This window comes from Rhipicephalus sanguineus, chromosome 10 (genome assembly GCF_013339695.2).
Source record: "Rhipicephalus sanguineus isolate Rsan-2018 chromosome 10, BIME_Rsan_1.4, whole genome shotgun sequence".
NCBI classification, from domain to species: domain Eukaryota; kingdom Metazoa; phylum Arthropoda; class Arachnida; order Ixodida; family Ixodidae; genus Rhipicephalus; species Rhipicephalus sanguineus.
Window position 1 is genome coordinate 23,468,627 of NC_051185.1, and position 13,252 is coordinate 23,481,878.

General features: G+C 44.8%; 1 protein-coding gene across 1 annotated transcript in view; it reads right to left on the bottom strand.

Annotated features, from left to right (window-relative positions):
- LOC119407257 (complement C3-like) overlaps positions 1-13,252 on the bottom strand; it is a 67,385-nt gene that overhangs the window by 49,425 nt on the left and 4,708 nt on the right. The window contains exons 4-11 of the mRNA XM_049420022.1: positions 13,176-13,246; positions 10,909-11,046; positions 9,914-9,956; positions 8,039-8,117; positions 6,964-7,066; positions 4,226-4,462; positions 2,783-2,959; positions 116-241 (exon numbers count right to left, since the gene is read on the bottom strand). Coding sequence (XP_049275979.1) covers positions 116-241; positions 2,783-2,959; positions 4,226-4,462; positions 6,964-7,066; positions 8,039-8,117; positions 9,914-9,956; positions 10,909-11,046; positions 13,176-13,246 — 974 coding nt within the window. The remainder of the gene's footprint in view (positions 1-115; positions 242-2,782; positions 2,960-4,225; positions 4,463-6,963; positions 7,067-8,038; positions 8,118-9,913; positions 9,957-10,908; positions 11,047-13,175; positions 13,247-13,252) is intronic.

Sequence of the window (13,252 nt, forward strand, 5' to 3'; positions counted from 1 at the left end):
GGATGTGACATTAATTTATCAGTGGAAGCCCGTTCACTCTATCAGACGAGAAGCTCCATTTTGTAATAATCCAGCTCTGTTGCCGATCGAACGGAATAGCTGGCTTCCCACTCACCCAGAATTCGCCTTTGTTATATGGACTGTGTCGTATGGAGATGAAGGCGTTCGCCGGTGAAGTGTACTTGTAGAGCGTCGTAGAGGCATCGGCCTGGTGGTATTCTTCTTGCTTTGTAGTACGAACCTGTGAAGATAGAATCAAACAGTAAATGAATGAATTTATTTTCACCATACATAAATACATTCATGTAGATAAGTGACGGGGGTGGAAGGATAAAAGTTGCATATGGGCAGCTTGACTGGTCCCACATCTCCGTGAACAACAGGCAGCGACATGGCAAAATATTCATCACGCATACATACGAACAACCATTACACATTACACATATGAATAAAAATAAAAAATAAATACCTTATGGGGATTGAGGCTTGCCCGTTGCCATTGCGCGGGTTTTTCGCCTATTTCTGCCATCCTCATGTCCGATCATGCCGCTCAACTCCTCCGCCGTCCTACGGCGCTGGGCGAGCGGCGGTGGCGTTAACCCCCCCTCACCCCGGCGCCGGATCTCGACAGTGGCGCCGGGGTGAGGGGGGGTTAACGTTAACGTTAACGTTAACGCTCGCGAGACGTTTCGCGCGGCGGGGAGGGTGAGACTCTCTCTGGACCTCGTGGGGTAAGCACGTATTTTCTTTCCCGTCCGTCGGCTCCTTTGTTTTGGGCTCGCTCGGACGGAGTTCGCTAACGGTGCCTTGCGCCAGCGGCGAGCGCTTACCTTACGTTGTCCTTGCCGAACGCTAGGCTGAAGAGCGGTGCGGTGCATTCGCGCGTGGGCATACTACGCTGAAACCGTACCTGTCCAAGCCAACGCAAGCGGAGTTTTGCCCTTGCTCAAGCGATCGGGCCCTGTGGTCGCAGATCGTGAGAGTACGCAGCGTAGTCGCGAAGGACCGTTTCCCTCAGCGGCGTGTCGGCGTGAGCCCTTTTGCCCGCGGAGACGTGCTAGCGGCACCCTTTGTGTTGTACTTTCGCCCGTGGCGTGGTTAAGCCTGTTTTGCTTCTCCCGCCGCCTTTGGGAGCGGGCGTTGTACTGCGTTTTGTGGTGTTGCCGCAAGCAATAAAGCGTTGCGGATCTCGAGAGCAGTACTGTGTACTTGCCGCGCTGCGCTCGGCGCCTTTGCGCTGGAACGTGAGTGTGCAGCGGCGCGCTAGTTCACGCGCGGCGACGGCACACGCGGCCCTGTGGCTCGTCAAGTCCGAACCCACGCTAGTGGCCATACTCCTGTGAGATACGTGTTCACTACAACCTACAGAAGAACAGAAATGTGAATATTGAAATGGCAAAGAAATGCCTTTCGAAACATGCAAAATACATTCACAAAAATATCTGCAGTAATTCACCTTTAGATGCGAAGAGTATGTTTCCTTCACATTATTTGTCTAGAGGGAAGACAGTAGGCGAACGCTTGAAGGCCGTAATGAGTCCGTGGGCGCAGAACTTCCCTGTGTTAAGTGTATCGATTATTCTGTTTTAAGTTTCCAAATCTTCTTACAGAAGTAGTACCCTTAGCCATGTCACGTTTGAAAGAACACATAAGCTGAAATTCGCAAAGGTGGTTCACTAGTGAAATGCAAAATTTGAAAATTGTATTATTGCCCTAATGTAATTCACTAATCAACTTTTACTAATTATATAACTACTCGCATTATTTGATTTCATCATCCTCTCATAATTAAATATCATTAATTATGTACAACTAATCACCGATCCCTACATAACTGACAATGCACCTAATTTGATTTGAGCATCACATTTAAGCTCAGATATGCCTTCATTCGCTTTTGAATGGCTTTCGCTCCCCAGAAGTAACATGGTCTTTTGCTCTTAATAAACGCGAGTTATTACACAGCGATCGTCGCGTTACCTCTTCTCTGCGTTGCAATGTATTCGGCGCTGATTTCAAGTACGAATGCTCCTTTCAGCTAATTCATCTATCTACATTATTTAAAGGAGTCATGAACCGCCCCTCAGACTTGGTGAGAAAACACATCCTGCGGAAAGCAGGCACTGCTGTGAAGAGCTCAACCAAATCTTGCAGGTGTGCACGACAAGGAGAGTTTAGAAAAGGAGCGCAAAGTTACCATTTTCTCAAGCGCACTCTCCTCATACAGAGGTCCGTCATCACTCTCTTCGGTGGGCGGGGCGCCTGCTGTTTGACGTCGAACAACAGATAGCATGCTATTGGCCAACAGCCGACAGAAATCAAGAGCGGCGTTTGGATCAGATGCGCTTCTTGCCCCGGGGTGACGCCACGGGCCGGCGCAGCGCTCCATAGTCCGCTAATATTACGCAGTGAGCCACACTTGTGCACAGGAATCGCAATGGGAGAGAGCGATCGCGTTTCTTAACGCGCGCTGACGTAACTTCATTGCCCTTTGTCATTCCTCCCTGAGTAGCTTCCAGCGCGCTCGTCGGGACGAGAGAAAAGAGAAACAAATTACAGCGTGCGACAAATCTCTGCAACTCCGCTCGTACCTGACGGATTCGAGAAATTTTCGCGGCAATCGATTCGTGAGGCGATGAACTCCGATACTGAGGTCGTTCAATGATTATTCGGAAAAGTGGTTCAGCACTCCATTAAAGTGTTTGCGAAAACTCGTTTACCAGTGAATACACGACTATACCCGGTACTTCGAGGATAAGATAAGGATCGAGAGATAACTCACCTTGATGTTCAGTCGTTGTTGATCTTTAAGAGTTATGAAGTCGAAGAACAGCTTGCCCTCTTCGTTCGTTGTGCTCTTTTCCTTGTATTCTCTTATTTCGGTACCATTTTCATTCGTCACAGTCATTTCTGCTTCAACGCGATTGGCTGGTTCGCCGTTCGCATGACGGATGTCCGCCTGGTTGCGCATGAAAAATAAAGGAAAAAAAAACAGCCACATTACACTTGACGTAAGCACCGTAGGCTGTCGCTTTCACGCTAGGAACCCGCGCTTACTTCCATTACCGATGTGTGTGCAGAATCGTCAAAATCAGAGGTGAACACCTCATAAATGTTCGAGACCTCATAGAAGCTTATGTATAATCCATAATTCTGAAAATTATTATTTTGCTTATTTACACCACGTTCAGACGTCATATAACGGACATTTTCTTGGTGAAGTAGAATAAACGTTCTAGTTTTACGGGCTTGAATTCTAATGAGGCATTCACCTTTGATATGGTCGACTCTGTGCGCGTAGCCCACCAGCTTTCTCTTTCTCTTGGGCCTCTCATTCCCCTTCCCACGTGTAAGGGTAGCAAACTGTAGAAAGTCTTATTAACCATCCTGCCTTTCCTGTATTCTCTCTTTCTCTCTTTCTAGCCCAACAACCGTCAGTTGATTAAAAGTTATTAACGTCAGTGACGTGCTTGCCCTAAAATGGCGATCACTTGGTGTTTATCGCGCATTCTATGAAATATATAAGTTAATTGATAATAATATAATAACTGCGGTTTAACGTCCCAAAACGACGATATGATTATGAGAGACGCTATTTAAGTTAATTGAGATTAAGGAATTGTTACTAACAAGGGGTTTCAGAGTGACTTTTGCAACCTAAATATATCGCTATTGTTATTTTTTCCCCTTTTTCTAATGCGATTACCTACACGTCGATATGCTGTATCCGAGTACTATTGTAATTTACATGTGCAACAATGCATTTTAATTCTTGTAAACATAACTTTTTGCATTTTTCCTTTTGTCCGTTTTGCTTTTGCTACCTATCAGCTTTTTCTTTTGTCATATCACCAATCGTAGCACAATAACTACGTCAAATAAAAACTGTTGAAAGTTTTTGTGGACCTCATGGAGTGTGTGTGTGAAATATATAACAACCTTGTGTGTTTGGTTCACAACCAATGAACTGCCACTAAATCATGCAAAATGATTTTATAATACGTTGCGGGTGCAGCGGTGAATGTTAGGCATTGCTCGCTTTTTGCTCCTGTAAGTTTCTTGAAGTTGTGTTCAAGATAAAACATTCATTCATTAATGTCTCTGTGGAAGTCATGGACTGTGTGTGAAAGAGGGTTACAATGTATTATATTTTACACCGTCTGTTCCTCATTTTGCACTGTATATGCCCGATTCAACGCCCACTAAATTTGCTGTAAGCACTTACCACGACCGCGAGTACGGTGCCGGGCTTAAAGTCTCGTCGAGTGTTCTCCAGACTGACGGTGTAGGCCGAGTTGCTGAAGACGGCCGAGTCATCCTGCGCGGCCTCCTGCTTGCCCGTCGCTTCCTCAACGACCAGGGCTCGCACTAAAAGTCTGCTGCCATGGACCCAGTCCTTCCAGTCGCTGCCGTTCTTCAGTTCGTCAATGGGAACCGCGAAACGTGCCCTCCCTTCACTCAGCTGCAATGAGATTTGTTCGAAAAGAAGGATGAACTGAGGGAGGTGTGCATTTACTTGTGAAACCCTCAGGGTACGGTTTGTACATGGTAGAGGGAAGGGGCGGTAATACAATGTAAGATCAAAACAGCTGCAGGATTATTTGTGGCGAATTACAATTCATGAAGCAACATTACGTGATGGTAAATGAGAGAAGGGGAAATTGAGGGCTCATTTTTCTTTGTTAGACGCAGCCTTAACCCATATATGCCCAATGTCCTACATATAGGACGCTTCTTTGATGCACTCTAACATCGCTATTTCTTTAGCTGATGACTAGCGCACATCAAGCAGGTCTCATTGAGGCCTGCTTGATGTGCTGTACGTGGCGCTAGTCATCAGCTAAAGAAATAGCGATGTTAGAGTGCATCAAAGAAGCGTCCTATGTGTAGGACTCTGGGCATATATGGGTTAATGAGAACCAACACACAATCAAGCCAAGGAATGTTTGGGGGACGTTATTTGTAGTAATTATGACATAAACATGAAGAAATTAAACTGGAAGAAGAGGCTACGAGTGGTGCTGACTAACGCTCTGAAGTTTAAATGCACAGACATACCGGACAAAAGTGGCCGGGAGGACGATTGCCACCGTAACTCAGTCCGTAGAGTATCGGACGCGTTATTCGAAGGTCGCAGGTTCCGCGCCTGCCGGCGCCAAGTTGTCTTTTCGTGAACTTTATTTCCTCCCCCTTCACACCATAATTACTACCAATAAAGTGTCCCATACTTTCTTTGGCTTGATCGTCTGTTGGTTCTCATTACGTACGGGTAAGGTAACACACAGGGAGTTAAACAGACAATGTAGGCACTATGTAATAGTAATTAAGTACACAAACAGTACACTAAACAGGCAGTGTCCACTAATCAGCACGTAATTATAGCGGTTTGTATCATTCATTATTTAATGCTGATTAGTGGATTTTTAAAACAAGGGGGTTTGTTATGGCTACTAATGATGCTGGTAGATTATTCCAATCAATTGAGGTCCTAGCAAGGAATAATTGTGAACATGCTATGGTGTTATGACGAGGTACGGTGACTTTATGCACGTGATCCTGACGAGCAGAACAGGAAGGCGCAGGGTCGATCCAAAGAGAGTGAGCAGATGCGTTTTGGTAATAGGCTTTATTAAAAAATTTGCAGTGGCTTAGCTCGGCTATGCCAGGATATACGTAGCGTTAGCAAAGGTACAGCTGATTATTCTTAGCTTTCCAGATTGTCTATAGCCTACTCCTGTTCATTCTTCGTACGCTGAACCGCTAATTGCCAGGCAACTACTTCGGGATCCGATGAGATAAGCTTCTCGCCTCTTCTGCGCCGTTGAGCAGCATTTGCGCTCTCCTTCTCCATGGCGTTACCCACCTGCAAACGCCAGTCAGAGGCGCTATCACGCGGCTCCAGCGCTGTGTCAGACGGCGACTGCACAGCGAAGGCGAATAGCTGCGCGCGCTGGCGCCAGTGTGTCTACCATGGCTACGACGTCACTCCTCTCGAATACGCAGACCAGCAGCGGCGAGTCGCGCGCGGCGGTGGCGGAGAGCGCTTGAGATCGCGGTGGCGGAGAGAGCGCGGTGGCGGAGACGGTGAGCCAGCTGTGTGACATCACCGAACCTTGCGCATGCGCAGCATGGCTCATGATGATCCACGCGAAATTGGCTCCGGCTAGGCAAGTGTAGCTAACGCTACAAAAAGAAAATACGCGATTCATTTTTCGGCGAAGAAGTAAAACCGGTATCGGAAGGGCACTCTTCAGAGACCTTTATGTATATGAGCAGTTATGTATTGGCGGAGTGGTGTACTTGAGCAGAAATATCGGCGCGAAAATCGAGCACATCGACAGAAGGAGTGCAAGAAGTCCCTGTGGTTACGACTGCTAACTCGCTATGCGATAGCTTCTCGCTGATGTGGCAGTATGTCTTAAAGGGACACTAAAGGGAAACAATGAATCGGCCTAGATCGATAAATTGTGCTCTGAGAACTCTAATGTCGTTAATTTCGCCATCATAGGTTTATTAATAGAGGGGAAAATCAAGCTCAAAGTTTTGTTTTTAAATTTCGCGCCGAAATCTCCCCGCGTGACGTCACGGATTTCAAAGTGTATTTATCGTATTTTGGCTCTATTGGCTCAACAAAATTACCCAAACTCGGCATGTCAAGTCTGTGTTCCCCTCACAGGACAACGTACTTCATTTTTACCGATTAGGAACTACGTAGTCCCTAGTAGGCGCCGTCAAATAATGTGACACCACGGCGAATGGTGCGGAAATTTCAAGGTGGCGTCGCCACCCACATTTTGTTTTTGCGCGTTCTCTGGCTTACTAAGCGTCTTCTCGCAGCAAGCGTGTTGTTTTTGGTATCGTGAAGAGTACTTTACTAATATGAGAAAAATCGTTTTGCTCTTTAGTGTCCCTTTAACTGATTCAAATATTATACGCATTATTATACGGAAGAGCAGCACCTACCTTCCCAATAAGTCTGGTACCAAACTTGACGTCGCTGTTGACTTCGTTACGCACCGCAAACGTGACGACCGCGTTGCCTTTCACTGGCTTCCCGTAAACGTAGCTGAAACGTTGCAAGAGCGCTCGGTGAATTTTTTTCACTTATGAGCGACGTCGTATTCACGTTATCCCAGCTGTGCGCATAGACCGCGCAACTTTATCGAGGCGTTAAATCGACGAAAGCGACGCAAAATACGCGCGGCATTATTGCCGAGCGCATATACAGGGTGTTTCAGCTAACGTGCGCCTAGTATTACAATAACAAACACATACGCTTCGGTGTGTCAAGTCAGCTAAGTATTGCTCCGAGCCGTACGCAGAACATGATGACGTTTTTGCAACCCACAAAGCTGGGTAATTAACAAGGATTGCTTAATTACTTTTCAATTAGTAACACAAGTAAAACACCTTCAATGCAAAAGTTGTAGCCCTTGTTCTGAAACGTCGTAATATTTCATCCATGCTAAGACAACTGTCCATCCGATAAGCTGGGTAATAGAGAAACATTGCTTGATTAACCTTTAAAATAGTAGTTCTAACGAAAAATACTCAGTAGGAAAGTTGTACCCATGTTCAGCAACGTCGGATTATTTCATGTATGCTAAGATACCTGCCCTGTTTAATTTGCTTTTCCAGCTTCTGTTAGAGTGCGCGAAATTCAAAGGTATACTTGTAATTAAGAAGTATAACTCAAACACCCTGTATGCGAACAATTGGGTTGAGGAGCTTAACCGCCGTGTTCATAAACGAGCCTTAAGTTCAAATTGCCCTTATCCTTATTAGGATCAATACAATCAACTTCAAAACAAAAGAAAGGATAGATTTCGCCTTCGATCGAGTCGTCTTAGGCGAACGCAAACTGTGTGAGTACGTTTGTTTGTTTTCATGCTTACTTGGAACCTGCTTTGCAGAATACAATTTTCATATGCTACTTTTTACTCTGCGTCATCCGCGCAGATCTCTTCAAACGAGATTCCACCGTTGTGAGCTCTAGAACGGCAATGTTTTCGTGGGGAAGCATCGGCAGATGACTCACCTTGCGTTTACGAGAATCTCAGGGCGAGTTGGTGGAATCACTTTCTCCGTCCGAATAATAACCGAATACGTTGGCAGAACTGCGTTTGTCAAAGTGACGAGGATAGAGAGAGAAAAGCAGTTAAATATTATAGGGAAGCACGTAAGCAATTCCTATTTTTAGTAGTAGTAGTAGTAGTAGTAGTAGTAGTAGTAGTAGTAGTAGTAGTAGTAGTAGTAGTAGTAGTAGTAGTAGTAGTAGTAGTAGTAGTAGTAGTAGTACTTTATTTAAGTAAGCAGAAAACAGAGCTCACTGCAGGGGCAACGGCTCAAGGCAAACTACCTGACAAAGGCCCCTGTCCCTCCGCAGTTTGTCACAGTGCATAGGCTTCGACATGGGCACACTAAAAAAATATTTCAGTACATTGGTTTCAGAGAAATGGACAACAAGCAACTTACAAGCGTGGTTTACCCTCACAACCCGAGAATCTGACAAGATGGCGGACAAGCTTGCTTTGTTTGAGGATTTTCACGGTACGCGATCAACAAAGATTATTCCGTCCTCGGCGGGGGTTGCGAGCGGGTACAGCCCTCTCCCTAAAAGTTTCTTGAGGGGAATTGCTTTTCGCATTGTTCGTGTCTACCTGCCTCATAGAGCCGCAAACTGTTTTAAAGACGATATTCTTTCTTGGGATATTTGAACGCAGAAATTTTCGTCTTTCTGACTGTCTGTCTGCCACACGATTCAGCCACCCGGCCAAAGTTTAAACACTTGCTGAACACCCAGCCATCTTGAACTGGTAGCTGAGTTCATACTTGTGAACATTGTCGATCAAAAAGCAAATATTACGGATATCTGAGGCGCAACATCAATATGTCAGTATTAGGTGGTGTGTTCCTTTATTAGACAATACATAGATACGTTATTCTAAAGACCCTAGTGTTTCTGAGGCTGCGCTGAAAATGCGGCTGTGCTAAAAATGCGACGCTATGCACGAAAAAGCCCTCTGCCGACGAAAGCCCTCTGCACAAGTTCATGTTTCCCGACGTATTGCCAGATGGCGTCCATCATATATCACGCAGCATTTAACGCAGCGCCTCCTCTATCGTCTTTCGACGACATTTGCAGCGAAGCACGCAGATACGCGGCCATTTTTTTAAACAGAGGAGCTGCTTAAGCCGGGCTGCTGAATCCGAAGACTATCATCATCATGAACCGGCACGCGTTCTCTTCCAGAGCGAGGTAGGCGTTCCAGAGGCGAGCTAGTAAGAGACGGAGCGCTAGGACGCTCCCCAACGCGAGCCAAAGTGGAAGCTTAGTTTAGCTTGTGGATATACTTTGATAAACATGGGAAAATACTGGGATGAAGCTTGTATAAGGAGCGTGAATGAGGGATAAACATTGTCTAGCTTTATATAGCATAACCCCTGTAATATGAACGTTAAAGATTGACGTGACTTGGCGAAATTAGCAAAACTACAGCAAAACCTTAGTAATACCATCGAATAGCAGAAAATGTAGCTCCGCTGGGCCTTTAGCCTTGGAACAGCAACTCCATGCAAAGCTAGCCGCGTCATTTTTTCAGCGAACTTCGCCGGCTTCATAAGTCATTTACGCCAAGCTTCGCTTGAAAAAGTTCCCCCCCCCCCACGCACACACTCCCCCCTCGAACTCCACTCGGTCCCCCCCCCCCCCCCACACACACACTCCCCCCTCGAACTCCACGACCAGATGCATTCTCAGTATCACAACGAAACGCTTCAAGACCATTTCCCACGAATAGTTAAAGAAGGCCTGCTTGAAATAGGATGTAGCTGATCAGAACAGTGAACCCAAAGACTATTCGTCGGTTTAATAAAGAAAACAAATATAGAAGTTTAGTGTAAGCAGCCTTACCGTATTCCTTCACTTGAAACGAAACCTCGGCTTTTTTGTTTTTCTGCAAGTGAAAAAAAAATGTAAATTTCAGAACTTCATTTGAGACGGCTCTGAAGCACATTATTCTAAGTAAATACGTGAAAAAGTGAATATATATATGGGAAATATATAAACGGACGTATGTGGCTGTAAGTGACTTGGTAGAGTTATGATAATTAGTGAATTAGTGTTTCACAGAAGCTATGGAAGTAATTGGCATCAGGCTGAAACGTGGTCTCGCTAACTGGTGTCACCTATACAAGACAAAAGTACTGCTAAAATAAAGAAACAGTTAGTAATATAAACAGCGACACGGGCTATAAACAGCTCATTACGCACGTAACGTAGGAATACATAAGTAGTTTGAAGTTTGAAGTTTGAAGTTTATTTTGCTTCCATTACAGAAACAAGGAGCAGGAGGAAAAGGCCACAAAGGCCTGACAAAGGGCTCCCGCTCCTGTTGGCACTCAGCATCAGCGGTACAAATGATAATACAAAATACATCACCCTTGTTCATATCAAATTAACTGTCACATAAGCAGTATACAGATCACATGATGAATAACAGATGAAGAAAAAAAGAAGAACATGTAGCTTAAATCAAATTAATCCGGATAAGTAGCCCGGGATACAAAAGAAATATGCGCATTAAACAATAGTTAAATACAGATGATTAAAAATCTGTAGAATGAATTTCCTGTGACTTCAGTAAGTACATAGAAAGAAGCAAAATGCGCGGAAATCTCAATGTGCAGAGGTGAATGGGCGTAAATCTCAAGATTTGTGCAGAGGTGAATTTGAATCAATCAATCAATCAATCAATCAATCAATCAATCAATCAATCAATCAATCAATCAATCAATCAATCAATCAATCAATCAATCAATCAATCAATCAATAAAACATCCACGAAGCGCGTGCAGCCTGCGATCTATAGTCAAAGTGCAGTGTATAAGATAAGATAGTCTACTCACATGTCGTCCATGCGTTGCGATGACTTTCCACTTGCCGAACATAGGGTACTTCGGGAGTTGATACGTATGGCTGACGAGGCCAGTGTTTTGAGCGTCTGACGGAACGTCCCACGCGTAAGTGGCAACGTCTTGCGGATTCTGCGTTGATCGGAATAAAAAATCAGGAATCGAGCCTAGTCAATAATAACGTATAACCAGGTTCACCAGCCCCAGAAAGTCATACCGCGTTTTATGAAATAAATGAGAACTGACAGACTATAATACTAAGAAAAGTGTAGGGGATGTTATTTGCAGTAATATTCGTGTAATTCGAAGGTTGATGGTTCGGTCCCTACCGGCGGTAGGTTTTCTTTTCGTCTACTTTACTTCCTTATCATTTATATCATAATTATTACAAATAACATCCCCTATACTTTCCTTGGCATTATTGTCTGTCAGTTGTCATTAATATAATGTCTAACAAAGAAAAAAAACGAGCCCTTAAAATTCCCCTTCTTTCCTTCGCGTTTTGCAAAGTCACTTGAAGACGGCAGATTTAGGTGTTTAACTGTAGATTCGTTGCACCATGCTCGAGAAGGATCTTCACTGAAGTCTTCATTCTTTCTCTCTCTCTTACTCTCCCGTCACTCTCTACCGTGAAAGGTTGAAAGAGAGAGAGAGACAGAACGATAAATATAATAAGGAAAGGCAGGGATGTTAACCAGAAAATAAAGATCCGATTTTCTACCCAGAGAACACCACAAAGTCTATGTTAAGCTCGCTGCCCTTTTTTTTCTCTGTATCATTCCTTCTGCGACAAATCAGTCCCATGTTCCTTCTTGTCAAAGCAGATTGTTCAAGATGAACGCTCTTTTCCATCCTCACATGTTTTTTTCGCAGTGATTTTACAACATAAGCTCGTTTTGACCTTCTTGTGAACTGTTTGTCTATAGAAGCCGCTGAAAGACTACTTCTCGACATTCGAGAAAAAGCTATAGAAGAGCATTACGTACAATGACTCATGAAGGAATCGCTCATTATGCCTCGTCATTTTACATGACGCTTTTTGTAAATTTTCAGTTTTCTGCAATTCCTGCTTGTCCCATTCCGACACGGCGCAAACATACACATTGATGTTTCGTTTCTTTTAATACAATAAGCGTACGCTGTCTCGGGAGAGAAGATAGAAAACGCTGGAAGCGTACGCCTTTAAGAAAATAATGAACTTGAGCATGTGCTTGGAGTGTAAGTCATTGACCTAATTTCATTAAAAATAAAGTGTCTCGACTGACAGCACAGCCCGCGGCACGTTTCTCCGCTCTACTACAATGTAAATTCGGGCTAGTTCATCCAGTATAATAAGTGGAACATGGGTAAATAGGCGGAAATAACAAGCAATTGTAAATGCGATACGTCGGTGGTTTGGATGTAAGGCATCTCATTACGGCCAACTGAAAATCATAATAACGTCGATCACACTACATACTTTCAATGTCGTACAGTGCAGTCTCCTGCAGATTGGATTTAACATCACTGAATTTTTTACAAATTTGTATACACTCTATCATGATCCTTAGTGAAGAGGTTATACAACCACCGGCTTCTACGCCTGAGCCTCTGCATGCTAACGAACGTGTAGTGTTGTAATGAAGCACCTTCATAATTCAGAAGGGCGTGCCGATCAATATCCTAATAAATCAAATGTGTCATCCTTCATCCTTTTCTTGGCCACACCAGCTTACTTCAGCCAAATCAATCAATCGCGAACTTCGCGAATTTTTTCAAAATTATGGCACTTTTCACGACGCTTACGCTTCTAAAGCAGCTCGACGGCTATTGGGCTAACGCCTCCGTAACTGCGTAAAATATTTTAGAGCGGCAGTATTACTCCTCCCGGTAAAAACCCAGAAAATGATCCTGTGCATGCTTTTGACCGTGAAGCTCAGCCAACGCTGATTTCCTCCTCGAATGTGCGTCGTCATAGCAACGGTCATGCGCAGAGTCCGTTTGTTCCCATCTCCCGCGGACACCTCTCCTTCGGTCAGCGAGAGCCGCGAGCCGGCGCGCACGCCCCTGCAGACCTCAACTTCTGTCACGTGACTCCTACGCCGGCAATACGAAGAGAACTGCGGATAGTGTGCCGCTGCTTGCCGCGCGGGGGCGCCGACGCGCGGGACACAGTCGCGGCATGCTTTCCGCAGTGGTTGCTGCTATCGCTCAACAAGCTTGGTTTAACCGCGTTCAACCACAACATTTCTTCCTAAAAGAATGATGATCATTGCTCGTACCTTAATCTCAAGGTGAACGGTGTCGGCTGAAGGGAACAAGGCGTCATCCACGGCCACAGTTCGTATCCGAACTGAAA